The sequence below is a fragment of the Lissotriton helveticus genome, chromosome 2_1 (assembly GCF_964261635.1).
Source record: "Lissotriton helveticus chromosome 2_1, aLisHel1.1, whole genome shotgun sequence".
NCBI lineage: Eukaryota > Metazoa > Chordata > Amphibia > Caudata > Salamandridae > Lissotriton > Lissotriton helveticus.
In genome coordinates, this window is record NC_136059.1 from 412883818 (window position 1) to 412910751 (window position 26934).

The 26934-nt window shown below is 41.8% G+C and overlaps 1 protein-coding gene across 2 annotated transcripts in view; it reads right to left on the bottom strand.

Annotated features, from left to right (window-relative positions):
* HCN1 (hyperpolarization activated cyclic nucleotide gated potassium channel 1) overlaps nt 1-26934 on the bottom strand; it is a 1081228-nt gene that overhangs the window by 102319 nt on the left and 951975 nt on the right. For both annotated transcript variants that reach the window (XM_078675048.1, XM_078675049.1), the window contains exon 7: nt 23895-24059. In XM_078675048.1, the coding sequence (XP_078531174.1) occupies nt 23895-24059 (165 nt within the window). The remainder of the gene's footprint in view (nt 1-23894; nt 24060-26934) is intronic.

The following is a 26934-nucleotide window of genomic DNA, read 5'->3' on the forward strand; positions in this document are numbered from 1 at the left end:
TTGTGCACACACATGCCCTAAGGGCATGTGTGTGCACAACATGAAACTTTGAAAAATGCACAAAAGTGCATTTTTCAAAGTTTTGGCAAATTACCATGAGGTTCAACCTCATGGTCAACCTCATGGTAATTAGCTCCCCCTAATTGCGAATTCACAATTTTTTAAGTGTCATGCATTGCATTTAAGGAATCGCAAAATGCGATTCCTTAAATGCAATCGCAATTTGAGAATTCACAAATATGTGCGAATTCTTAAATTGCGAGGGCCTTGACCCTTCATGCATTCCAAAGGAGGATTTTGCGATCGCAAACGGCCGATTTTTGCGAATCGCACCGTTTGCGATCGCAAAATCCTTTGATGCATGTGCCTGAAAGGGTGGAATGGGAGGCACATTCAGGGTCAGTAGCCCATCCATTAGCTTAGGGTGTCTTAACGACAGGTGAATTAATGGTGCAGGTGCTACACACTTCGCATAAACAATGTCTGAGTGAATTAAAAAAAACAATGGCACTGGGTGCATATCCAATGGATTGCCTTGTTTATTAGTGTCTCAGTGGTTTCAATATGCCCTTCCCTAAGCTTTAGAATGGGAACGATTTAAATGACAATATGATTGTCAATGTCCTGCAAGGTGCAATTTTCAGACGCATGTCTCTTTGGGGGCTTAAGTTCTTTACGGGCGACCAGTAAGTGGTCAGCTGCAATTCCTCCACCCATAATTGGGACCCACCTGGATGCAAATAATATAGTACAGTACTTGATTGGAAAGCTGGTCTCATGGTGCCCTTATATGCAGTTGCAAGAATAAATAACCAATGAAATGGAAGCATATGCTAGGTTTTGTTTAAACAGAAGCCTTTTAGTGGGTGACAAACACTCTAAAGACTCCAACAACGACGACACGTTAAGAAGGAAGTCCTACCAACTTAGTCCAGAAAGTAGAGCCAAGGACAGTGGACTCTCTCTTCGTGGCACGGAGGGGCGCGGGTGGGGCTCAGGAATAGTCCATGCACATCCTGCACAGCAAAAGGTATGCAGTGCTTTGTAGGACTGGGGGTAACAGGATCCTCCTCCCCTCCTCACAGACCCACAATGGTGCTCTCGTGTACAGTGGCTGCTGGGCCCTAGAGTCCCCCTGCACAGCAATGGTATCCCCAGTCTGACACTATAACCTGAATATGCTTCGCAAGGGAATTAATACATAATAGAGGAAACTGTGTTCAGCAATACCAAACTTGGCAAACATTACCTCCAACGATATTGATTTTATAGCTTTTATGTCATGCACAAAAGGGGAAGTGAATGAAAGAACAGAAATACAATTTCTAAACGGGAGCATTGTAGCAGAAAAACACAGGCTTAAGAGGGCATAAGAATCATTGACTTATTTAGGAACAAGTATCCAATGTTTTTTGACATCACAAACCAGGAATAAGGTGATAGGTATAATGCTAGGACAGCCTCCATGAGATACTCAGTTCTGCATGGAGCGATTGGTCTATTGGATAGTACACCTTGAATTCCACAGAACAATGTAACAAAGTGCACAGATAATGCACCGGGTAGAAGGGAATGCTTATTTCCAAATGCGACAGAAAATATCTGTGCTTGGATATCGGAGGTTATCCATAATCAACCCTATTGTAAACCCAAGACAGAACACTACTCTGCCTACTATGGGTTCTTGGATCATCACGAGCTATACAAATGTGAGCTCCTCATCCGAATATTTAAAATATGCATGAACCTTCAATATAGTTTGCCTACAGGAAATATGTCAATTCATCCCAAATCCTGTCCTTATTATACGGATTATAAATTGGCAGATTTAAAGTCCGCTAAGGATGGCTGACCTTCGGGCAGTGTATCAATTTATGTATAAAAACATCTTGGGCTATCAATACACATTATGACTGAATCTAGTGGTTAAGTTGTTATAAAAGCTCAAAACATATTCTGAGTCACATGATGAAAATTGGCTTGACATGGTGAATGAACAATGGGGAATCCCCCAGATAGTTTCTACTTTATCAACTAAAAGCACTATAGACTGTTCAAGACTAACCTCGACTTTGAACTATCTAGGATCCAGCAAGCTTAACGGAAAAAGCAATGCAAGCAAGATGCTTCCTACATTCACATGTCACATCAGAGGCTGGCAATGCTTGACTACCTGTGGATATCATGTCAGCATTTTCACTGGTTTAGCAATTGAGCACACGCTAATCAGTGTCATGCTAATTTCCCTTGGCAGCAGCTTGTTTGCAGAAAGAGTCAATAATTGGGAAACCATTTCGAAGACATTGCTTGGATGGTGAGATTAATAATAGCAAGCGAAACAAATCCAAAGCCCTTTTGTCTTCTCCACCAAATGTAAGTCGACATACCTCTGACAGCTAGTGTGGCCTTACCAGTGAGCATCTCAATGCTCTGGCCACCCCAAATCAGGCCAGCAGAAACATCACTGCTATCCATGCCGAACACAGAAAATCATGAGCCTCTACTAAAAAAGAAACTAAACAAGACCATAAGAGGGGTGAAAAAGGATAAAACCAACTGCGCCCTGAAAGATGAATTCAAAAAAGTACAGACAATGTACCATCATCACCTCCATGAAGAAAACCTGCATGGAACAGATGAGCAATGGATTGCCATGTTTGCAGCAATCAAATCTAAAAAACCCTAGAAATGTTGGCAAATGGTAAAAAAAATTATCAGGACATTCATCAAGAAACTTAACTTATCTTGCTATGCTGTACGTTGATTCTTCCATCTATCTAGCCAACCCAAGGTCCACTCATGCATCAGTCAGTACAGGCATTTGTCGCACTGTATCTGAGCTGCTCTGAGATGAGACGGTAGCTGACACATGGGTCAAAATGAAATCTGCAAGTGCCTCTGGTCCAAATCGTCTTCCAACTAGTCTATTCAAGGCAGCAAGAACAGAGTAGGTATTCCATCTTACCCTACTGTTCAATGATTGCATGACTAAGAACCAGGTCCTGGAGAGCTGGAGAGACTCTCTTTTTAGTCGCAATCCACAGAAAGGGATCCGATGACAAGCCAGAGAACTTCTGTCTAATTGCTGTACTTGACGTGGAGGGACAGTGCTTTGCTAAAATCTTGAAAAAAGAATTTGAAGAAAGGGTGTCCGACAAGAAAATCATTCCCTCCTCACAAACAGGTTTTCAGAAGGGAAATGGGACTGAGGTTAACCTGCTTTGCCTATCTGCACTTATGGACCGTGCCACAACAAAGTGGGCAAGGTCTTTATTTTGTGCATTCATTGACTTCGCAACAGCCATTGACAAGGTGGGCAGAGAGTGACTGTGGGCCAAGCTGGAAGCCTCAGTGTTTCCGGAGCAACTTCTGTCCACCATTATAAGCCATTACTCAAATACATGGGTAAAGGTGAGGGTCTGAAGCAAATGGGCAATTTCGGCAAAGATCTACACCAATGGAGTTCTGGCATTTTGGACCATGTACTTTTAAACTTCTATCTGGCAGATATGAATGGTCATCTGAGTTCAGACAAAGTGTTCCCATCAAAAATTGATGGCACCAGCTTTCATCTTTTACAGTATGCAGATGATGCCATCCTAATGGACCAAACTGCAATAGGGTTCAAACAAAATCTGCCTGCGCTAGCAGACTACTGCAAAGTCAATAAGCTTAGCGTTAAGACAAATAAAAGTACCATTTAGTTTTTGAGCCAAAGGAAAATCAAGTATCGCACTTAAATTATAAAAGATTAGAACATCGAAAGAGTTGACTCAATAAAGTATTTAAGGTGTGGCTAAATAGCCGTTGCCATCGAGCCTCACAGAGTTCTTGAAATCATTGGAGAATACTCTTACCTTTGCCTTCCAATGCCTTCTCAGCAACCTTTCGGGCCCAGACCTGTGGACAATCTGCAAAGTTATTAAAAGCAAATTGATGCCTACCTTGACCTATGGATATTTTGTGTACAAAAATAACCAAATACCTTGGCTGGAACGCACTAAATTCCATTTCTTCAGATGCCTTTTCCAACGGGCACCATGCCTGTCGCAGGCACAAATTGATCTGGCATTCAACCTTACTTGCCAGGTTTACATTAGCTGAGCACGATTCCTTTCTCTTTGTGCAAAAATGAGACACGCTGGAATTGATCTGCACAAAATGTTTTTGGACACGATCAACGGGCTCCTAATCAATGGCATGATGCAATTGTCCCACACACAGAAACTATTAGCAAGATTCTTTCGAAACAGGCTAGGCTCAGACCCATGGTGACCTGGAGGCAATTTGTGCTGGGGTTCATACCATGCCATCGATCGTCCTGTATCGGCCTCTATCGCTGCCATCTTATATATCTTGCCCTTCTAATTTGTCTACAAGAACTCAACTCCCCCGCTTGCGTCTTTCTCTCATCCCACTGAAAGCACACAAATACAGCCGCTTGACAGGAACTCAGGATACTCTATGTCAGAGGTCTTCAAACTTTATGATGCCGAGACCCCTTGTAAAACCTTTTTAGGCATAAGGACCCCCTTCAGACAAAAGTTTCTAGAAACTGGTACTCCTCATCATCAACCACTATCGACAACCATAAATGTGCCTGTTAGACCTCATCACATCCATCCATCCATCTTTCATCTACCCACACTTTCACACATCCATCCTTCATCCATCCACCCTTTCATATATCCATACATACATCCTTTACTCATCCACCCTTCCATCCATCCATCCACCCATCATTCATCCACCCACCTTTTCACACATCCATCCATCATTCATCTATGCAACCTTTTATCCATCCATACATCCATCCTTCATCCATCCACCCTTTCATCTATACATCCATCCTTCATCCACCCACCCTTTCATCCATCCATCCATCTTCCATCATTCATTCTCCCACCTTTTCACACATCCATCCATGCATCATTCATCCATGCAACCTTTTATCCATCCATACATCCATCCTTCATCCATCACCCTTTCATCCTTCCATCCATACATCCATCCTTCATCCATCCAACCTTTCATCCATCCATTCACCCATCATTCATCCACCCACCTTTTCACACATCCATCATTCATCCATGCAACCTTTTATCCATCCATACATCCATCCTTCATCCATCTACCCTTTCATTCTTCCATCCATACATACATCTTCCATCCATCCACCCTTTCATCCATTCATCCATCCTTCATCCACCCACCCTTTCATCCATCCATCCACCCATCATTCAAACCCCCCACCTTTTCACACATCCATCCATGCATCATTCATCCATGCAACCTTTCATCCTTCCATCCATACATCCATCTTCCATCCATCCACCCTTTCATCCATTCATCCATCCTTCATCCATCCACCCTTTCATCCATCCATCCATCCTTCATCCATCCACCCTTTCATCCTTCCATCCATACATCCATCTTCCATCCATCCACCCTTTCATCCATTCATCCATCCTTCATCCACCCACCCTTTCATCCATCCATCCACCCATCATTCAAACCCCCCACCTTTTCACACATCCATCCATGCATCATTCATCCATGCAACCTTTTATCCATCCATACCTCCATCCTTCATCCATCCACCCTTTCATCCTTCCATCCATCCATCCTTAATCCGTCCACCCTTTCATCCTTCGGTCCATACATCAATCCTTCATCCATCCACCCTTTCATCTTTCCATCCATACATCCATCCTTCATCCATCCACCCTTTCATCGATCCATTCACCCATCATTCATCCATCTTTTCATCCATCCACTCATCTTTTTCACACATCCATCCATCCATCCTTCATCCATCTACCCTTTCATCCTTACATCCATCCATCCATCCTTTATCCATCCACCCTTTCATCCTTCCATCCATACATCCATCCACCCTTTCATCCATACATTCATCCTTCATCCATCCACCCTTTCATCCATACATCCACCCATCATTCATCCACCCGCCTTTTCTGTGCCTACTCATGGGGGGGGTCAGTATCTCTCTGCATCTTCTTCCTTCTTCTTCCTCTCTCATGGGAGGGCAGCTCTGTGCCTCCCAGCTGGGGGTGTAACAACATCTCACCGTGAAGAACAGACTCTCAGACACATTTCTCCCACACAGGCACCAGGTATGAGGGCTCGTGGAACTTGAACCAATGATTTATGGGAAGTGTCGGGTGGGGGGAGAGGACCTTTCACTTGCTTCACTGGCGGAACCCACAGCTCCAGGAGCGCAACGTCCATTGAACTCAAAGGGCTACAGCCTCCTCCCCCAGCCACCCCACCCGCCCCCCCTTGTGTATGTGAGCCTGGCTGAAACAGCTTCACGGACACACACAAAGCCACCCCCGAGTACTTCACAGGTCTTTAAAAGACCTTTTACTTGTTAATGAGGCTTTGATGTCTTTCACCCATTGGTGTGAATTAGGCCTCCACCGTGAGCACCCTCAATCAGCCCGACGCCACTAAGGCAAACCACGCGTTTCAAGGAAGTGCACGCTCGACCCCCTTCCCAGGACTCCACGACCGCCCTGGGGGTCGCGCCCCACAGATTGAAGACCTCTGCTCTATGTAAAGGCTGTTGCTCCTCAGTAGGGTCATTCTGCCTATTATCTGTATATGCCCTACAAACAAGATTTTTAAAATACATGGAGGTGGCTGTAACAATGTCGAATGCTGTGGCAAATTGGCAAAGCATTGTCATCAGTTTTTGCAGCAGTTTGTGGTTGTCTTTACGCACCTGCAGTTTAAGGAATCCGCGTTATCAGGATTGTGGAAGTTTTGTTGAATTTGCACTTTTACCAAAAAACAGGCACATTTGCAGATGCTTATCACGACAAGGTTGAATGATGGGTTATCAAGCTGCTGGAGACTAGTTTGTTTTAACATGCACTTTCTAAATCAGCATTGAAACAGTACCTCGATGGACAGTATTGTACATCCCCTGACTGAGCTCATGTCAAGAGATTTACATTACTATGCAAGGCTTGTGTTAGTTGTAACTTATTGCCATCAGATGAACTTGAGGGAAACATGTTCCCATTGTACTCTAACAGCCCTTTGATGTGGACCATTTTAACCACCCACAATTTATTTGATTACCAAAAGAATTAGAGTTTATTTTTTATTTCTACTTACAATGGGTTGTCTGACATTTTCATCACCAGCATCTTAGACTCAAAAGGGTGTGGATTTTTTTTGTTTTGCTATCTTCTCTGCTGCTTTGCACTTACAACAGTTGCACGTTCTTTCAAGTGAAGGATGATGAGACTGGATTCATTACTTGTACTTTTATCAGATAAGTGTCTAAACGCCACACAGTTGGTTATCTTGATGTGTTTAGTATTGGTTTTTAACTGCTGCTGATATCAGATCGTATGTTAATTTTAATTAATCGTGCAAAAATAAAGGAACTTTGATCAAGATACACTTTCCATCTGCACCAATTGCATCTGCTTCTGCCTTACTTAACTGTATAGTATTGGTTTTTAACGGCTGCTGATAATTATTATTTATTTATTTTGAAGCTTATAAAGCGCGCAGCTACCCCCAATGGGGGTGTCCCGGCGCTACCGCTAAGGAGCAGCAAGAGTATCTAGCGAAGCTGTAAGTTGGAGAACAACCAGGTTTTTAAGCTACGCCTAAACAGAGATTCAGATTCAGTCAAACGTAGGTGGAGTGGCAGGCTATTCCAAGATTTAGCAGTAACAACGGCAAAAGCTCTGCCCCCCATTCTGGAGTGGCGAAAACGGGGAGGGCGAAGGAGACAGAGATGATTCGATCTGAGAGCTCAATTGGACTGGGCAAGCTTGAGCTGGGATCTCAGATAAGCAGGCCCTTGGCCTTTTAGCGCCCTGAAAGCCAGGAACAAGGATTTAAACTGGATGCGGCTAGTAACAGGCAACCAGTGTAGTTTCAGCAGATATGGGGCTATTGAGTGACGGTAGGGGGTATTACATACCAGCCTTGCTGCAGAATTCTGCACAATCTGCAGACACTTAATCAGATAGGCTGGAGCTCCCACATAGAGGCTTATTGCGTAATCCAAGTGTGATGCTATAAGAGCATGGATGACGGTCCAACGTGTCTCCAGAGGCAGGTAAGGGAGAATTTTACGAATCATACAAAGCTTGCCGAAACACACAGAGGTGACCTTATTAATTTGAGCCTTGCATGACAGTTCATTGTCAAATTGAAAACGCAGATTCCTAGCTGAGTTTACTGGTATCGGGGAGGGTTAAGCACACACTGCCACCAAAGTAAAGGAGGAGGTGGGGCAATTTGATATCAGATCGTATGTTAATTTTAATCAATAATGCAAAAATAAAGGAAATTTGATCAAGATACACTTTCCATCCGCACCAATTGCGGCCGATTCTGCCTTACTTAACAACTGAGAGCAGAACTGTAGCCATCAATGCCATTTTGGAATAGAGAATGCACTACTGATACATCCTGTACCTCAATATAAAACGTTCTCTTCTTCACCAGTTGTGAGAATTATTGTCCACCACAGGTAATAAAGACACTCTCTGGTTAGGTGCAGTCAAAGGTTTCAATACCTTAAACTTGAGCTCCGCCTTTGAGAGGTATGGCATGAGTAGACAGATTTAACTCAGGGAAAATATGTAAAGCATTTAAAAGTACCAAAATGCTAAAAAAGTTCAATTGAAAACGTAATAATTAAAATACAAACAAAATAACAGAAATCCAGTAAGGAGGAACTGAGGTATGAACTCCCACTTCAATTGTTATAAAAAGAAGACATAATAAATAAAATAAATAAATAAAAATAAATAAATACATTAAATAAAACCCAAGCAACAGAAATCCAGTAAGTGGGAAATGAGGTAAGAATTTTAACAATATTAAAAATGTTAACCGGACAAAGCACCAAGAAATACAAAGCGCCAATGGTAGATTGTTGCATTAGACAGAGATCTAGAGGGCCCATTATGATCGCGGACGGACTTGAGTCCGTCCGCGACCATAGAGGAGGAGGGAACCTCCGCATGGCCTGCGGAGTTCCCTCCTGTCCAATTAGGATGTGACCGCCACCCTGGCGGTCACATCCTCTATTTTTACCATTGCGGCGGGTGCGGCTTCAAGCTGAGCCCACCGCAATTGTAAAAAATGCATACATTGCATTTGTATGCAGAAAGCGGCAGGCACCGTGTGGTGCCTGCCAATTTCTGCATACAAATGCAGGGGGGTACCATAGGTACCCCCCATGTGCACCCCCGACGTCCCCTTCACCAAGGGGGCCCGCAACGGGCCCCCAAAGTCAATGTCCGTATGCTTTTCCACGGCGGAAAAGCCGCCGTGGAAAAGCATATGATTTCCGCCATCCTAATATGGCTGGCGGTGTCTGATAGACACTGCCAGCCATGTTAGAGCTTTTCCGCCGTGGTCGGAAGGCGACTGCGGCGGAAAAGCTGTGGACGGATTTTGAGACCCACCGCCATCCTAATTTGGCGGTGGGTCTTTTGTGCATCCCCAGCTGTTTTCCCGCATCCTCCGGGTCGGTGCTGGCTTCCGCCGGACCGGAGGATGCGGGAAAACCGCGATCCTAATCGAGCCCTAGGTGTGGTTTGAGGCAATACAGCAGGGAATGGATACACCAAGTAGTGAAGCTGGAAAAAGCGTGTAAGCCCCAATCTGAAAAGGTCATGTTTCTAAGGAAAATCTCTTCTTCACATGGGACAAACCTGAAATTCAAACCGACGTCATGGAAGTGCGGGGCAGATACTTTTCACAGTTGGTCCCCTTGAAAGTCTGGAGTTTCGGAGCAAAGGTTTTTTAAAAAGTCCCCAACTACTTTTGCCACAGGAATACACTTCTGATGCCCCGAGAGAGCCTTAGTGACTCTCAGGGAAAGTCCTCTTCATCTTCCTTATGTCCAACATCCTCAAGTCATTCTCACAGGTCACAGATGCCAAATGCATCAGGTTCAGTCTCCCTGGCATCCAATATCAGTCCAGCAGTGTTCTGATGATGGATTCCTGGGGTACTATCGTTATGCTTGGCCCAAGCTAATGAATAGGATTGACTTCTGGGCACTACTGAACCAATAGGGTAAATGTTCTCAGGGACAACACTACCTATTGTTCCAGTAGTTCCTCTGTAATGCACTGTAAACAAGCCAAAAATGCAATGAGTCAGGGCTAATCCAGGATGGTGAAGAACACACTAAACTTGGGCTACTGGATGTGTATCTTAGGTGCGTTGCATTGTGAGCTATTCTAATCCCAGCATCCTCCTACATCAAGCATTAAACTCCAGTTTGAAGCAGGCACTGTACCCACAATAAATTCAGGGACATAACTCTGGTAGGGAACTAGTAAGGCCCTTCAGCAAATAGACAGGACATATACAGGAATTATCATGACACCCTGTTCTCTCCCATTAAAGTGTGCCAATGTGTTACATGTCGCCCAACAGCAAGAATTTGACACTGTGGTGTCAGCAGAATGCCACCGCCCCAATTGTGCATATTCTATGGAGATCAGAGGAGTCATCTCTGTCCATTCGGGTCAGCCTAATTTGTGCTTCTGGGAGAAATTTCACATCTCTTTCATTGCTCTTCCTGGACTAAGCACAGACTGTGAACTGGCAGGTGTAATGTTCATTACCCTTCTGACTGTTTAGACAGGTAAAAGGTAACTTCCAAATGTTAAATGTCCTTACCATTGTTTAGAAATCAGCCCTCACCATGGAATTAGATTTATAAAACTATAAAAATTAGTGGTTTCATTATTTTTCTAGCTGGTTCCATTCTCTAGATAGAGTATTAGTATGTTAATCTGTATACTGCATAGGACTGCTAGGACTGTCACAGTGACAATAGCTTTCTGTGAATCCACATTGTCTGTATATCTTAACATTAATATTCTATATGTCTCAATTTTAAATACCATGCACCCTTCCTTGTAGGCTGCAACGCTTACATGGGGTAGCTTACTAATATATAAAAGGTTGTGTTTTTGTGTTAAAGAGGGTTATTTTAACAGATCGCATTGCAGTATTCAGGCTACAATGGCAGGTCTGAAGCCATGCTTACCTAGTGGATAGCATAATGTATGCAGCAGTCCACCGGTGACCTTTTAACTTCCTATGCCATTGGTGCAATTTCTGAACCCTATGCCTTGGATTTCTAAGAAAGTTAAATTAGCAAATCAGGTATGAATCCATTTGCATATGTTTTAATTGGCAGAGAACATACATCTGGGCACTGACAGCAAAGCACCAGTGAGCAGAGCCTTCAAACCTTCAATATAATTCAGCAAACAGTGGAATGACCACACAAAAAGGTGCATTTTCTCACACAATCCATACAAATAGAAACTGCCAAATTGGTGTTGGGTAAACCTTGGTTTAGTCACTCCCCTTCTATTCGAAAACAACCTCACTGGCTTCCAATCCAAATGTATAAAATTCTAAAGTTCTTTGTATAGTACAGTGTATTGTGTATGGCACTACATTAAATTTCACATCCAAGTAGATTAAAATATATTTACCTGATAGACCTCTATCGTTCTTTGAACGACTTGTTTTAAAAGTTCCTAAACTTTTTAAATCTTAGACTGAAGGGCGCTTCTCCTCAGTCTATGTGCCTCAGCTCTGGAACGAAGCAACTGCAGCCTTGTTCAAATCACCTTTCAAAATTTACTTTTCAAATAACTTCCTCATACGTTTAGCTTCTTAGTGCTCTTTTCGTAGCATTGGAGGCCCTCAAGTGACAATGCTTTTTTTATAAATACAACTAATATAACACAACTACCCACTGCTTCCAGTCACTATAATTTGCTTTGTAAAAGCAGGAGTAAACTAACAAATTGAAACAAAAAAAACACTTATTCTTAAGTGGTAGATCTATGTAGATAGTTAAAAAATACTACAATGCCTTGGAAAATAAATCTTTAAGAAAAGAATTGTCTCAAGGTTTGCCTATGCTCAAAACAGATTATCAAGGTCATTTTAGACTGAGGTTTAAAAACACAGACACAAGTGGCAAATGCTCTTGAGATGTATGCTACATATATAGGCAAAACACTTGACAAGATAAATCAATGCTAAAATTAGTGCCACCTTAGCTTTGGTATAGAGCTTTGGAGCCTGGAGAAAGTACTGAAGTAGGTCAAATGAACTGAAGACAAAATTTTGAAGATATCTCACGGATACTCAAAAATTTAACACTGTATATTCAACTTAAAACATATATACTGTACTGTTTCAAATGGTAAATTGTTTGGCCGGCATCCAATCTGTTGCAGAGTTCAGCACAATTTAAGACAAGCAGTAACTAGATTGATTACTGCAGAAAGAATTGCACTAGATCTATCCTATGCTCTACACTAAGAAGGGATTACCAACATTGCAGCATTTCTAGACATGAGAAAGATGCAAAAATATCTACAGTCTATTCATCTACATAAATGAACTCTGTATTCAAGGTAGAAGATTTTAAAGCAGTTCAAAAGAAAAATGTATTCCTATTGATAAATGAGCTGAACTCAATTCAGTGAACAGAGGTTTTCATGACATCTTTTCCTTTTGCTTTTTACAGCATGGGTTGTGAATATTTCAACCTCTGCAAGGGCTAGACTGCATTAAATTCCCATTTATTCAGATTATTGCTTGGCCATCAATAATTTCTCACGGGTGACACACAACATATACACAATAATTGAAGGAATCTTTCAAACACTATTCAAACTAAGATGGATGTGGAAAATCAGCTCAGGTCATTTGGCTGAGACATCTCCTGTTTTAGTCAGCTCTATTAGTATGGGATAAACAAGATAAAAGGCAAATGTTCCACCGCCCAATGGGGTTGATGATCCCAAAGCATTGGCCCAAGAGGGGTGTCCGGATGTATGACATTACAACGCATGCTTTTACATCGCATGCTTTTACATCGCGGTTTTTACAACGCATACCATTACAACGCATAGTGCTTTTAGGCGCTGGATAGTGAATTGTTTAATTTACTATTCCAACTCCAGTCCCCGTGGATAGTAGGGAAGGTGTTGGATAGTACATTAAACATATTCCCTATCCTAGAGCGCCCCCAGCGCAATGCGTTGTAATGGTTTGCGTTGTAAAAGTTGCGTTGTAAAGGCACTGCGTGGTAAAAGTTGCGTTGTAAAGGTTGTTTACCGGGGTGGCCCAGCATCTTCCAGATGATGACCAGTGAAGGGTGAAGTGCAAAGTGCAGGGTAGCCCCACCTCCTCCTCCCTCTCGCTTTTGCGTCCTAGGAGTTTCTGTGGCCTGTAGTCCCCACACACAGTCTCTTTGTCTCTTATGCAGGAGGAGTATCAATGGCACTCTATCGCCATAAGAGCAGAGTAAAACTGCCACCTCATCCCCTTTTCTCCTGGGGGTTTCTAGGGCCTGAAGTCCCCAAACTGAGGGCCATATTTATCTATGAGCTGTGCCGTTTTTGCATCAAGCAATGTGGTACATGCATGACGCAACCATAAAACGTGATTTATCAAGCCACACGTGGCCACTTGCATGGCCCGAGTAGCTTGATAAATCCAGAGCAATGCACTGCAGTGCAAGCCACTGCACTGCGCTACTCTGCCCCAGGGAAGCATTGCATGGGCGTTGCATGGGTGTTCCCATGCAACACCCATGGATTTTGATGCATTCCTAGATTTACCATTGATGACAGACTTGGGAATGCGCCAACATGCTTCGTCCTTCCCAGGTGATGTGTAACTAGGAGAAATATCTTATTTCTCTTCGTTATACCTAAGGGGATTATTTTTGTGCAGGAAGGTGCCCCCTGAATAAGTAGTGTTCACCTGAGCTGTGGATATATACAATAAAGTTACATTAGCATGTAAATCCGTGAGGAAACTAAAGATAGGACTATAGTGTCAAAAATCACTGGTGTACTGATGCAATGTATATTTTGACTATATGTATTAAGCTGAGTAATTTACTGCATATTTTTTGATGCACAGATTGTTTGTTATTTATTGTTTATGATCACTTATGATTGAAAATTGTTTCATGGTGTGTCAAACTCAGACATGTTGAAAATCATAAAATTCTTCAAAATTAATGAGAAAGAAAATGTATGAGTAAAACGCTGGTGCTTTTGAATAAATTTATCGAAGCACAGAGCCTGCTTTAAATTAAGAGCAGCTTGATGAAAATTCGAGACCAAGTAATTGTTTATTTAATTATATTGTCCTACTTGGTCCCGTATGGACAAGACCCCCCCTTGTGTATAAAGTCAATAGTTTTAAATGCATAAGTAATATGTAGGAAGGGATGTTCTTTATCGTGCAAATATTAGAAATGTATTAAAAAAGTAATCAAAGAGTTTTTAAATGAATCCCTCAGTTTTCCTAACCTTGTGCATGTGTATTGCAAGCAATGCAGTGAATGCACTTGAGGATAAAAGAATAGGTACAAGGGAGCCATGTATATGATTCATGCACTTAATGCCTTACATCCCAATATTCATGATTCACATATGCCATCGTCCCTATTGTTTGCTAATACACAAACAACTGTAGATTACTATCGCCATTACATAAATTATGCATTCACAAACTAACAAATGATTTTGTAAAAGGGATGCTAGGTTTTACTGAACCATTCTGCCCATTACATCCCATCGCCAGTAGCTCCTCCTCTGTCTATCAGCTTCCAAAACAGTCTAGGCAGATTCCTGTTTGCTAAAACTTTCAGTTCCCCATGTTCATAGACCCTAGATACCCTGCTTTTTATGTTAAAAAATCTAGCAGGTGAGAATCCATGAGAACTGCAGCTGCAGCCGACTTACATGACTCAAACTGTTGTGAACAAGATGTAATAGCTTGACTATGTACAAGTAAGGCAAACTAACGTTACAAAATGTGCACTATAAAATACACAAGGCCAATTCACAAAGGCATTTATGAGTCTGTGAAGTATAACTTCTGTAACACTCTGTAATGCACTTTTACATGCCTTTGTAAATGTACCCCATAATGCGTTCAATCCTGAAGAAATCCTTGAACATCGAAATCAATAAATATGTTTAGCTCAGCAAGCTACAATGGTGGCAGCTAGCACTAAGGTGATATTTTAAATGGGATCAGATAAAGACAAGCTACTCCTATATAACACACAAAGAATTAGAACAAAAAATGCCCATGAAACAGTATAGAGACTTGGAAATAAAAAGCAGAGAGCGAAATAGAAATAGAATTTACAACAATGCAGGCATTCAAAAAGCAAGAGACGGGGCGTGGCTTGGCGCCGGAGGATAATGGCGGCGTTCGAGTGAGGCTCCGCGGCAGCTCCGTGGGACCTGAAGCTCGGCGACCACCTTTTCCTGTTTGGACGTTACACAGCCGTACCGGAATGTGCCGGCACATTTTCGAGGTGTTTGGACGCTCTCTTCTTGATTCTTAGGCGGAGAACTTTGTCGCAGTAAGTTCCGCGGTCCCGCTACTGGTGCGGCCGCCATTTTGCGATGCTTGTGCGTCTTTCCACTCTTCCTCCTTTTGGCGACTTGATGTATCCTCTGACAAAGGAACTTGCCTTTTATGCCCTCATTCAGCTGGATTTTGGTGCTCCTGTAGCCCCTGGCGTTCCTCTTCTTTGTTTCTCGACATGTGTCAGCTTTGCCCTTCTGTCATGGCCCGAGGTGGAGCGGCCATTTCGTGAATGCACGCGCTGGTGTTTATTTTAGCGTGGGTCTCCTCACCTTCTCCATTCACCTTGGCTGTCTTGATCTTCAATGAGGGGAGTACTCCTCTACTTCCTTGCGCTCTTCACCTCAGCTGGCAAGACCTACATAATGACTTGCACAACCATCATTTTCATATATTATTGAGTTGAGATGTTGGCATTTGCATCTACTTTAATGTGCCAATTTGTCTGCTCATACTCTTCATCTCATCGTCCCAGCCTGGATGTCTACCAAAACCTCTTTTTTTTATGTCAGAAGTTATTTAATGGTGACCAGCTCATTTACTGCGATTATTCTGCGCTCCGAACATTTCAGCTTTTTTTTTTTTTTTAACGCTGATTATTGCAATTCTTCCACTCAAGCAACTACTTTCCAACTTCCTATGATTTTCTCTACAAGGCTATCTCTTGCCTCATGTACCTCTTATGATGCGTGTCAAGTGACACATGTTGAATGGGTAGACTCAAATCTTCGTCGCATCTACCCCGCGCAACAAAGAGTGTTTTTGTGAAAAACTCCAAGATCTTCTCGGCCTTTTCCAAACTGGAAGACTCTTTAACTCTTTCAAGTTCGGATACAACAATGGAAACCTCCCACCTTGTGCTGGGGAAAACTAACACCAAAAGACTAAAAAAAGATCCTCCCTCACCACTTAAGCAACCTTCACAGGTCTCTATGGAACTACTACTGGAGGAAATCAACGTTAAACTCCAGACTCTCACTGATAATTGGTCACAACTTGAAGCAAGAGTATCTTCTGTTGAACAATCTGTTGCGTCCTTTACTGACACCTGCTCCACAGTTTCTCATCTACACTCTCAAATTTCTACCCTCCAGAAACAGGTGGAGGATTTGGAAAATCGAAACAGACGCAACAACCTCCGCATTTACGGATTAGCAGAAGGACTTGAGGGCTCCAACCCACTTTCCTTCTTCAAGTCATTGCTTTCCAAACTACTCCATCTACAAGAAGGCACAGTTCTCAATATACAACGTGCTCATCGATTGGGTCGTCCTCTTACTTTGGCCTCACCTTCACAAAGACCGAGAGGCGTCATCCTCTACTTCTTAGAGTACACAGATCTCCTAAAGGTTCTAGCAGCGGTCAAGTCTTCTCCAAAATTAACATGGTCTGGTTCCTCCTTGTTCTTTGCTCAAGACTATGCTAAAGCCACCGCCAACTGTCGAAAGGCCTTTCTAAATATGAGAGAGGATCTCCGCTCGAATGGGAGCTAGATATGGCCTTTACTATCCTTGTCTGTTCAAGGTCACCTACAACAACAGACCGACCACCTACGAGGATCCGACGCGTCTGCAAAGGTTTATTAATTCACGTAAGACATACACCATGGACTCTTCTGCTTCCTCACCTTCATTTCCTGGATGAGTTATAGTGTTTAATGCATTTTGTCCTCTTCACTTTTGTATATAGTTTTGAATATTCAGGCACTTATTTTTCTTAGACTTGTAATGTTTATTGTTGTTCATATTTACTGTTCCATTTCAGTCTCTATCCTAATCCTTTGTTCTTCTCCCTCGTCCTCATGGGAATCCTTCCCCTGTTTGATGATGTCTCCCCGGTTTCCCGCTCGGCTGAACTTGGATGTGTTGCCTTATCCATGTGGTCCCATCCCCCCTCCACCTCGTTTTTTTTCGTATGTAGGTATGTTGTTCCCTTGGTTCTTCCCTATGTTTCTCTATATGTCCTCTCCTTCTCTCTTTCTCCAAATCTTCCTTTTCTATTTGTACATGGATGTTACTTTTCCTAGCTCAAACTATGTTTTTGCTCTTCCTTCTGTGCTCTCGCTGTGTCTTTAATTTCCTAGCATATATTCATTTCCTCTTACTTTTTTCCTCTTTTTGTTCATGGATGTTACTTTTCCTAGCTCCAACTATGTTTTTTCTCTTCCTTCTGTGCTCTCGCTGTGTCTTTCATTTCCTAGCACATATTCATTTCCTCTTACTTTTTTCCTCTTTTTTACTCACTTTTCTTTTGCTCTCCTTTTCCTCACACTTTTCCTCATTTCTCTGCTTTATCTCTTCCTCCTTTCTATCTTTCACATACATTCACTTCTCCTTCGCTTGCTTTTTCTCATGGGCTTTTCTTCTGAATTTTTTCACTATGTTTATTATAATATGTTATACACACCATGTCATTGAAAATAGTTACATGAAATGTTAAGGGTATCAACTCCCCAATTAAACGGCAAAGAATCCTGTCCCACCTAGCTACATTAGGGGGCACATTATGATGGAGGATTTTCCGCATCCTCCGGGCCGGCGGAAGCCACCGCCGGCCCGGAGGATGAGGAAAATCCTATGCGGACCCACCAAAGACCCACCGCCACATTAGGATGGCTGGTGGGTCCTGGTTTTAGTCCGCCGCTTTTCCGACGCGGTTGGCTTACAACCACGGCGGAAAAGCTCTAACATGGCTGGCGGTGTCTATATTAGGATGGTGTAAAATGAATGCTTTTCCGCGGCGGCTTTTCCGCCGTGGAAAAGCATACAGACCTTCACTTCGGGGGCCCGTTGCGGGCCCCCTGGGTGAAGGGGGGGTGTGGGGTGCACATGGGGGGTACCTATGGTACCCCCCTGCATTTGCGTGAACAAAGCTGCAGGCACTGCGTGGTGCCTGCCGCTTTGTGCACGCAAATGCGGTGCATGCATTTTTAACATTGCGGCGGGTGCAGCTTGAAGCTGCACCCGCCACAATGTTAAAGATAGAGGATGTGACCGTCACCCTGGCACATCCTAATTGCACTGGAGGGACCGCCGCGGCCCCTGCGGACGGTCCCTCCTCCTCTAGGGTGGTCCGGCATCCTAAGGAGCCCCCAAATGTCGATTTTGCATTTCTGCAAGAAACCCACCTCTCTGATGGGTTGGGTGGGTGAAGTCTATTACTCTCAGGGTGACGGCAAACGTAATGGGGTAGCGATCTTATGTCGTAAATCCCTATCTCATTCCTTGATATCTCAAGAGTCGGATGCTGAAGGTAGATGGATACATGTCAGACTAACTCTTAGAGGTGTTCCAATCTCTCTTCTCAATGTTTATGCACCCACTGGTGGTGATCCTACCTTTTGGCGTGCCCTGTCTCAACACATCACTCGATTTGTTGATGACAATTGTATCTTAGCAGGAGACTGTAACCAGCCCCTTGACTCCTTCCTGGACAGGATCTCTACTGCTCCTTATATTCCAAACAAATCTCAGAAACTCTTTGTTCAAGCTATCTCCCAACATAAACTCATTGACACTTGGCGGCTCTGTAATCCGGCGACAAAAGAGTTCACTTTTTATTCCCCTTCCCATCATTCCCAGTCACGGATTGACTACATTTTTGTTACCCACAATATTGCCCAAACTCTTACTATTGCTGAAATTGGTCCAATTTTACTATTGGATCATGCCCCTGTTTTAATTAATGTTGACATACTGCCTAAAGCTGCTGCTTATAATTCGGTTTGTGGCGAAAAAACGAACAGCCGCTCGCAAGTCCACTGGGGATTCCTTCAAGATATCAAGAGATTGGAACACGCCTATTATACTTCACATTCACAAGATAGTCTGACAGCCCTTGTTGCCGCTAAGATGAAATTTAACAAAAAATCCACAGAAGATGCCTCCTTGTATTTATTGAAATCAAGTGCAAAGTTTTATGGGGGCAGGAATAAGGCAGGGAAAATTTGAGCAAACTATTTGAAAGTCAAGCATAATAAGTTGAATATTGAATCCATTTATGATACTAATTTGGATCTTAAGCATAAAGATGTTGACATCCTCACTGAATTTTCCCTTTTTTACAAAAACCTTTATTCTTCTGAACCTCAACACTCTCCCCAATCTCTGGCACGCTTCTTCTCTACCATACGTAAAACTGAACATTTTCCCCTCGACCTCTCTCATTTGGAATCCGATATATCTCAACGAGAATTGTTTACTGCACTCCAACATCTCAAAAAAGACAAAGCCCCTGGACCGGACGGTTTTACATTTGAATTCTTCCTCCATTTTTCAAAGTTACTTATTCCGAAATTACATTCTCTCATAGACACATTCACTGCTTTGGGCAGGTCCTCAGGTTCCTTTTCTGATGCCCACATCTGCCTTATACCCAAAGAGGGGAAAAATATCAAGCACTGCAAAAATTACAGGCCTATTTCTCTGGTCAATATCGACTATAAAATACTCGCCAAATCATTGGCGGCACGACTGGACCTTCTGCTCCTTGACCTTTTGGGTGAGGAGCAGTCTGGTTTTGTTAAGGGTCAATTTATCACCGACAATACTAGACTTTCGTTTAATGTCCTATCTAAATCCCCACGTTTGCATCAATCCCTCGCAGCGATAGCCTTAGATGCCGAAAAGGCGTTCAACAGGGTTGAATTGTCCAATCTTTTCCACACCCTTAATTGGTTTGGTTTTGGTCCAAGATTTATTTCTTTGATTTCCCTGCTGTATTCCAGTCCGCGCGCAGCAGTATGCGCCAATGGCCTAGTTTCCTCCTTTTTTGATCTTGGCAGAGGTGTTCGTCAAGGATGTCCTTTGTCCCTTTTTCTTTTCAATTTGGCTCTGGAACCTTTCTTATCCAAACGTCGTCAAAACCCTAACATTCACGGTTTTCAAACCATGCACTCCCACGTCAAGCTTGCTGCATACGCTGACGACATTTTACTTTTCATTTCTAATCCCACTGACTCAATTCCCGCTTTCCTTGACGAAGTACCGGATTATTCCCTAATATCTGGCTATAAACTCAATAATAATAAATGTGAGATTCTGCCCTTGACGAAATTTACTTTCAAACCTGATTTCAGCGCTTCTAATTTCACTTGGAGCTTCTCACATATCAAATACTTAGGTCTGTACATCACTCCTTCTCTTTCAGATACTGTCTCCCTCTGTCTGAATAAATGCATCCCAAAAATCTCAGATGTAACAGCCAAATGGCACCCTCTTTATTTGTCTTGGTGGGGTCGCCTTGACACCATTAAGATGATGTTATCCCCTATAGTTCTTTACACGATTTTTAACATTCCAGTACCTTTCCCCTCTAAATTTTTCAAGAAAATTTATTTGGTTTTGTCTTCCTTCCTTTGGAACAACAAAAAGTCTAGGATGTCCCTAGCTAGACTAATACATCCCAAATCAGAAGGCGGAGTCAATTTCCCAGACTTTCCGGCTTATCAAAAAGCATTTCTGTCAAGACAAGCTTCCTTTTGGTTACAAGATCCTGTCTCTCCTTGTCCTTTATGGGCTAAAGTTGAACATCTCTTTCCCCTTTCTCGTTTGCTGAATACATATCCTTTTCACGCAAACCCCCTTCAATTTCTACTCCCATCCACAAATTTACTACCAAACTACTTACACCTTCCATTCCTCCTCCCCCTACTACAGTTGCCGAATTCCACAACTGGCACAATACAAACCTATTGATTCATAATAAACCCTTTTATTGGAAGCCTTGGAGGCAAAAAGGATTAATCTGGATTTCCCGATTATTTTCACACTCTATTTTCATACCTTTTTCAACTCTTTGCTCCTCTTATGATTGACCCACCTCTTGTGTCCACAAATATTCTCTACTTCAAGGGACAGTCATGACGATTTACACTTGACTTTCACAATTACATGTTCCTTCCACATCCCCCACCTCCATTTCCCTACTTCACTCCTTTCTGCGAACCACTTCCAAAGCTTCGACTATTTACAAATATCTTCACACTAGAGAGTCTATTAGGCCTAAATCTTAGGCGGAGGAACAATGGGAATGTGACCTTGCTACATCCTGGCCGGTATCTTTATGGGACAAGATATGGACTAAGATCCGCAAATCATCTAGGGCAGCGTCCTTGACGCAATCCCTGCTTTTTATCTACAACAGACTACTTTTTACGCCATTTGACCTTAACAAACGGTTTTCCGCAACTCCAGACATTTGTTGGTCATGCTCCTCCCCACACGCAACCTTATTTCATATGCTGTTCCTCTGTAAATCTGTCCATGTCTTCTGGCTACAGGTTTGGGCTCAAATTGATGTAATTTTCCACACTTGCATTCCCTTTTCCCTTACCCACATCTTTTTAGGAAGCCTTTCCCTTTGCTGGGAAGATGTTGAACTTAATGTTCAGATTATTGATCTGTTATTGGCTGTTGCGTTTCAACAGATCACGTTAACTGGAAAAATTCTTCCAATATCTCCTTTAAAGCATGGTGGTACAATGTGTGTCATAATCACAGATTGGATACTGCTTTTGTCTTTCCTATTCATATGGCTACGAAACATATGAACGTATGGCTTCCTATCACGCTATACCTTGATGCATGTGCCAACCGTTCATTTCCTCCACAACCTGCCCAACAAGAAGTCTCCAAACCCCCTTAATTACCCTTGACATTTCCTTTCTCCTTCATTATCACCTTATATATGTCAACCTCTGCATAGCTGTATTACTTTTTTTTTAATAATCATTGTATTTCCTTTGTTTCGCTTTAAAGCCCATGATTAGCATTCATTATTGATTTTGCCATATTGCTCTAATTGACTATTATTGTTTTTGTATTTCTCCTTTTCTTCAATCATTTCTGAATTACCCTTGTACTTTGTATTGACACCCTGCTGTTTTTTTTTTTCTTTTTGCCTAATAAATTTTTTTTCTGAACTTAAAAAAAGAACAAAAAAAGCAAGAGACATTAGGGGAAAGGGAAACCAGAAAAGTGCAAGTGCATTACTACGAGAATCATGTTCTTTTTTGCTTCGACTACAGTTACATTATGGATTACTTCATATTAAACAGATAGGGGATGATTCACTATGGTGAACATACACTTTTGTGTATGTTTACTATTTTTTGGTATTTACAAACTACGGGCCTCATTTATGCATTTTGGCATAGGGCAGTGCAGGAAGGCACCGTGCTGCACTGCCCTACACACCAAAGTGAAAGTGCAGCAATGCACCGTATTACCTGACCTGTCTGCCTGCACAAGTGCCATTTTGGCAGCCTAGCGCAAATATAGGCACCCTTGCACAGTGGTGCAAGGGTACCTCCATTGATGGCAAGATTATTTTTTTGCAGAAGGGGTACCTTCCTGCACAAAAACAATCCTACGAGGCCTTTTCCACTTTCCATGTGTGCTGCAAAATGCCGATAGGTGTATGGATGTGATGCTTCTCCAGGCTTATCACTTTCTAAATCTGGGACAGCGTCAAATTCCATGGGTGTTCTGGGAAAAAAAACACTACAATGCTGGCGCAGAATAAGGCGGCTCAGCGATATGCGCTGCTTCACATTACTCATGATTTATGAGGCCACCCAAAGCCTCTCAGCTTCATAAATGTTTATGAGAGCCCTGCTTCATACCTGTACCACTTACGTGGTGCAAACGTGACGCATGACTCTCATAAATAAGCCCCCTTAAGTTTAATTTTACTAGCGGTAATTTTACTACCGCAGAGACTCTGCTGTCTGGGAGGAAAACTCCACACATGAAAAGATACGGCAGGTCTATCTTTTAGGTGAGGCTGTTTCCACAGTTGTAAAATTACCATCAGTAAAATGTAAATTGTGGTTTCTGAATACCATAAAAAAAAGCAAACCTACACAAAAGTGTAAGTTTCTTTTGTGAATCAGGCCCATAATAAATGAACATTATATTGCTGCTGCACATGACTGACTGGCATAGTTATATGCACATTTTGACTTGAGATAATATTAATAATATTAGCCATTTTAAAAGGAGGGCACATAATTCAAATTTTTGAAAATGTCAGGGTAGAGCAGAATAATGTGCACCTAATTCCAATGATGTTATGTAAATCTTAGAATTAGATGAAGATAGGCAATGATTTCTTATACGATCACATAAAGAACATAAATATGTGTATATATATATATATATATTTTTTGGGAACTTTGATCAAACACTGTTTCATAACACACAGTAGTGGTTCCTGGGAAATAATACCAGGTTACAAGAAATATATTTTTTTCAGTTTCTTAATTATCTTCATGCACATATTGCTAAATCCATCCATCTATCCGTCAATCCATCCATCCAATCATCCATCAATCTATCCACCCATCTTCTTTTTTGGAAAAGTATTTTAATCCTGTAATACTCAACAGTGTAAATAATAATGTGAAAAACGGTAGGAAACTATATGCATAATACAAATGAAAATAATACCTATCCTATCTAGTCTGTCGATTGCCACCGTTTCAAAAGCCCTTCTCATCATTGGATACTCTTCCAGCACTTCGTTGAAATTGTCCACTGAAAGGGAATACAGGCGACAATAGGTGTCCGCCCTCACACTGGCGGTACGACGGCCCTTTGTCAGGAGACAAATTTCTGAAATTGAAAAACAAGGAAAACAGAAATCGACAATTAGGCACGCAGTACTGTATAGTAACTTTTAAATTACATAGTGCATATTTGACCACTAGATTCTATTTCTTCTGAGCTTCCTATGCAAATTGCAAAGCCATGCTGAGCAACTAGTAAAAGAAAGAAAAATATATATCTGTTGCTCTTGTGACTAAGGATAATTCGTTATTTGCCAAATGAATGAGGCTTTTACTATTTGGGATTCAGCATGCTATCTTTAAATATGTATGTGCAAATAAAGACTTTTCAGCGATATCTTAAAAATAAATGCTGTTTTACAATTACATTGGATGGCAAATAAAGAAAGGCAAAATGTATAATGTACCAACAGAATTGAGCAAATTACATTATTTTTAATTGGAAACAATCGTGCACTGATGAGTTTTTTTTGCAAATTAGCTTCTGGTAAAATTGTAGGAAAACAATCCGAACTTTATTTAAAGTTATGAAACGGGTGACAATATTTTTCTAACTGTTAAATTAAACAGGGATTGTTCGATTTCCTTAGAATATGAAACACTTCCCAAGCCTTACTAAGAATTATCCTCCTCATTTTGCCACTTAAAAAACCTACCTCTAAAATTAGTTAAACAAATTATCTAATACTATGTCATGAGGTTGAGATAAACACTCTGGGACACTTTTGCTAATATTTTTTGACACAATGCAGAGCGGCAACCAAAGTTGTTGTGATGCATTGCGTGAAAGGGAGAGAGCAGGACAGCGCCATATGGCGCAACTGGACTCTTAAGAAGAGCTGGTGCACAATCAGGCTGTCAGGTCCAAGGCACAACTCTTTGCACTATATTACAAAGGTGTATGCAATAGTTTAGCACAGGGTAGGTACTGGATAACTACACTTTCATTACAAAATGCTATGCTTACACTAACTTTAAACCTTCTCCCACTTCGGATCAGATTACATCAGATGGAACAAAATTAGTTCATGCTTTATACATTAATTTTGCTGCACCTGATTACTGCTGATTTGGGGTTTCTGCACCCAGTTTTTGTGGGTGTGGGAGCACCTCACCCAATTTTTCCAGCTGGTAAAACTGGCCCAAAAATTGCATCAAACGTTTTGGCTGCAGCAAGATCTGAGCGCTAGATTTACAAAGCCTTTTTGAAGTCGCAATTGGTTCAATTTGCAGAATCAGGCCATTTGTGAACGCAAAAAAGAATTTCCATATGTATAAATACCTAATTGCTATTAGGTAACCTGTCACCGAATCGCAATTTGAGTTTGCAAATCGATATTTGAAAGGGATGTGTTTATGGCGTCTCTTCCAAATATAGAATTGCATTGGTATGTATGAATTGTTCGAATGAAATGTGGCTGCAAAACATTCACACTTTACCTCCAACTCAGAGTTGTTGGCAGCCCATTCGCACATTGAAAGGGTCCCCAAGGGACCGTTTCCTCTTTGAGAATGGTTGAAAATATATTTTTCAAGAGCAGGCAGTGGTCCAAGGAACCATTGTCTGCTCTTAAAAAATTAAACTTAAACATTCAATTTTTTCTCTTTCAGAAGGCATTCCATTTTCTTTTCGGAAAAACGGACTACATTTATGAAAAAAAAAGGTTGCTTCATTTAAAAGCAATCACAGTCATGGTGGTCTACTGACCGCAGGAGGACACCATCCCTGTGATAGCAGTGAATCATCGTGGGTCACAAATTGAGACCTACCACATTAATATTCATCAGGTAGGTCTATTTGCGGCTCACTACAAATCATTTTTTAGAGAACAGAGGACAACATAACCCCTTTGTTCATTAGTAATAGCAATTACCAAATAGACATTCACAAATTGGGAAATCTCTAATACTATTGTTCTCACATCTAGTCCCAAATCTTATTTCACTTTATTGTTCTTACGGGAAAAAGTGAACAATGCTTCTACCACGGGAAAAAGACTTTTCCTTCCCTCCCCTACATCCTCACACCTCTCTCATTCCCCACCAGACTATGCACAGACTTCGTCATACATTTATTACCTGCTACGAGCAGGTGGTAAATGTATGCTATAGAAGTGCATCTCATATGGCATTCTGTGTGACTTTATGGCTAGATAAATCAGTCCCACACAGTAATTCCCAATTCCATGGAGCTTTAATCATAATTGCAAGACACTAGGGGACTTGTACGGACCCTGTACCGGGCCACTCAGAATCAAAACCCTTGTACGCATGCTCAAAAGTTTTGGGGAAAAACATTTATCCTACTCTGTGTCTTAAAAACCAAGGGTGTCAGCTTTGGAATTCCCATGTAATACTCCTGGGATGCCTTCTGGACACAGAGTAATGACAAGTAGCGCAATCCACTGCTAAGTTGTTAAGTAAATAACAATTCAACACTTTCCACTGGTGTGCATCACTTCTGGTGACTTTGCACTAGGACAAAGTATTGACAACGCTGGCTCTGCATTCATTTTGAGAAGTGCAAGCTATGGATAGCATAAGTGGGGGCTGGTATTTGTGAATCTAAGCAGAATATCCTTAAATTAAATATAGAGTGAAGTTTCAGTTGACCTTTTACATATGCTGTGGATACTTTCAGAACCAATGAATAAGGAGAGTTGTGAAAGTAAAAGCTTGTCTGGAGTAATTTTTCCAAAGACATTGTCTACATTACTTTCTTTACCGTATTAGTAGACAGTGTGCTATTATCAGAGTATAGCTGCACAACACTGATTAAATGATGAGAATTAATATTTAGCTAGTGCTAGCCAGCAACAACTGCCATAAAATGAAAGTGAGGGGGCGGGAGACAGACGGACAGGGGGGGGAAATAAATATATTTTTTAAATGAACCTTTTCTTTTGCTGGCTACCTACCCA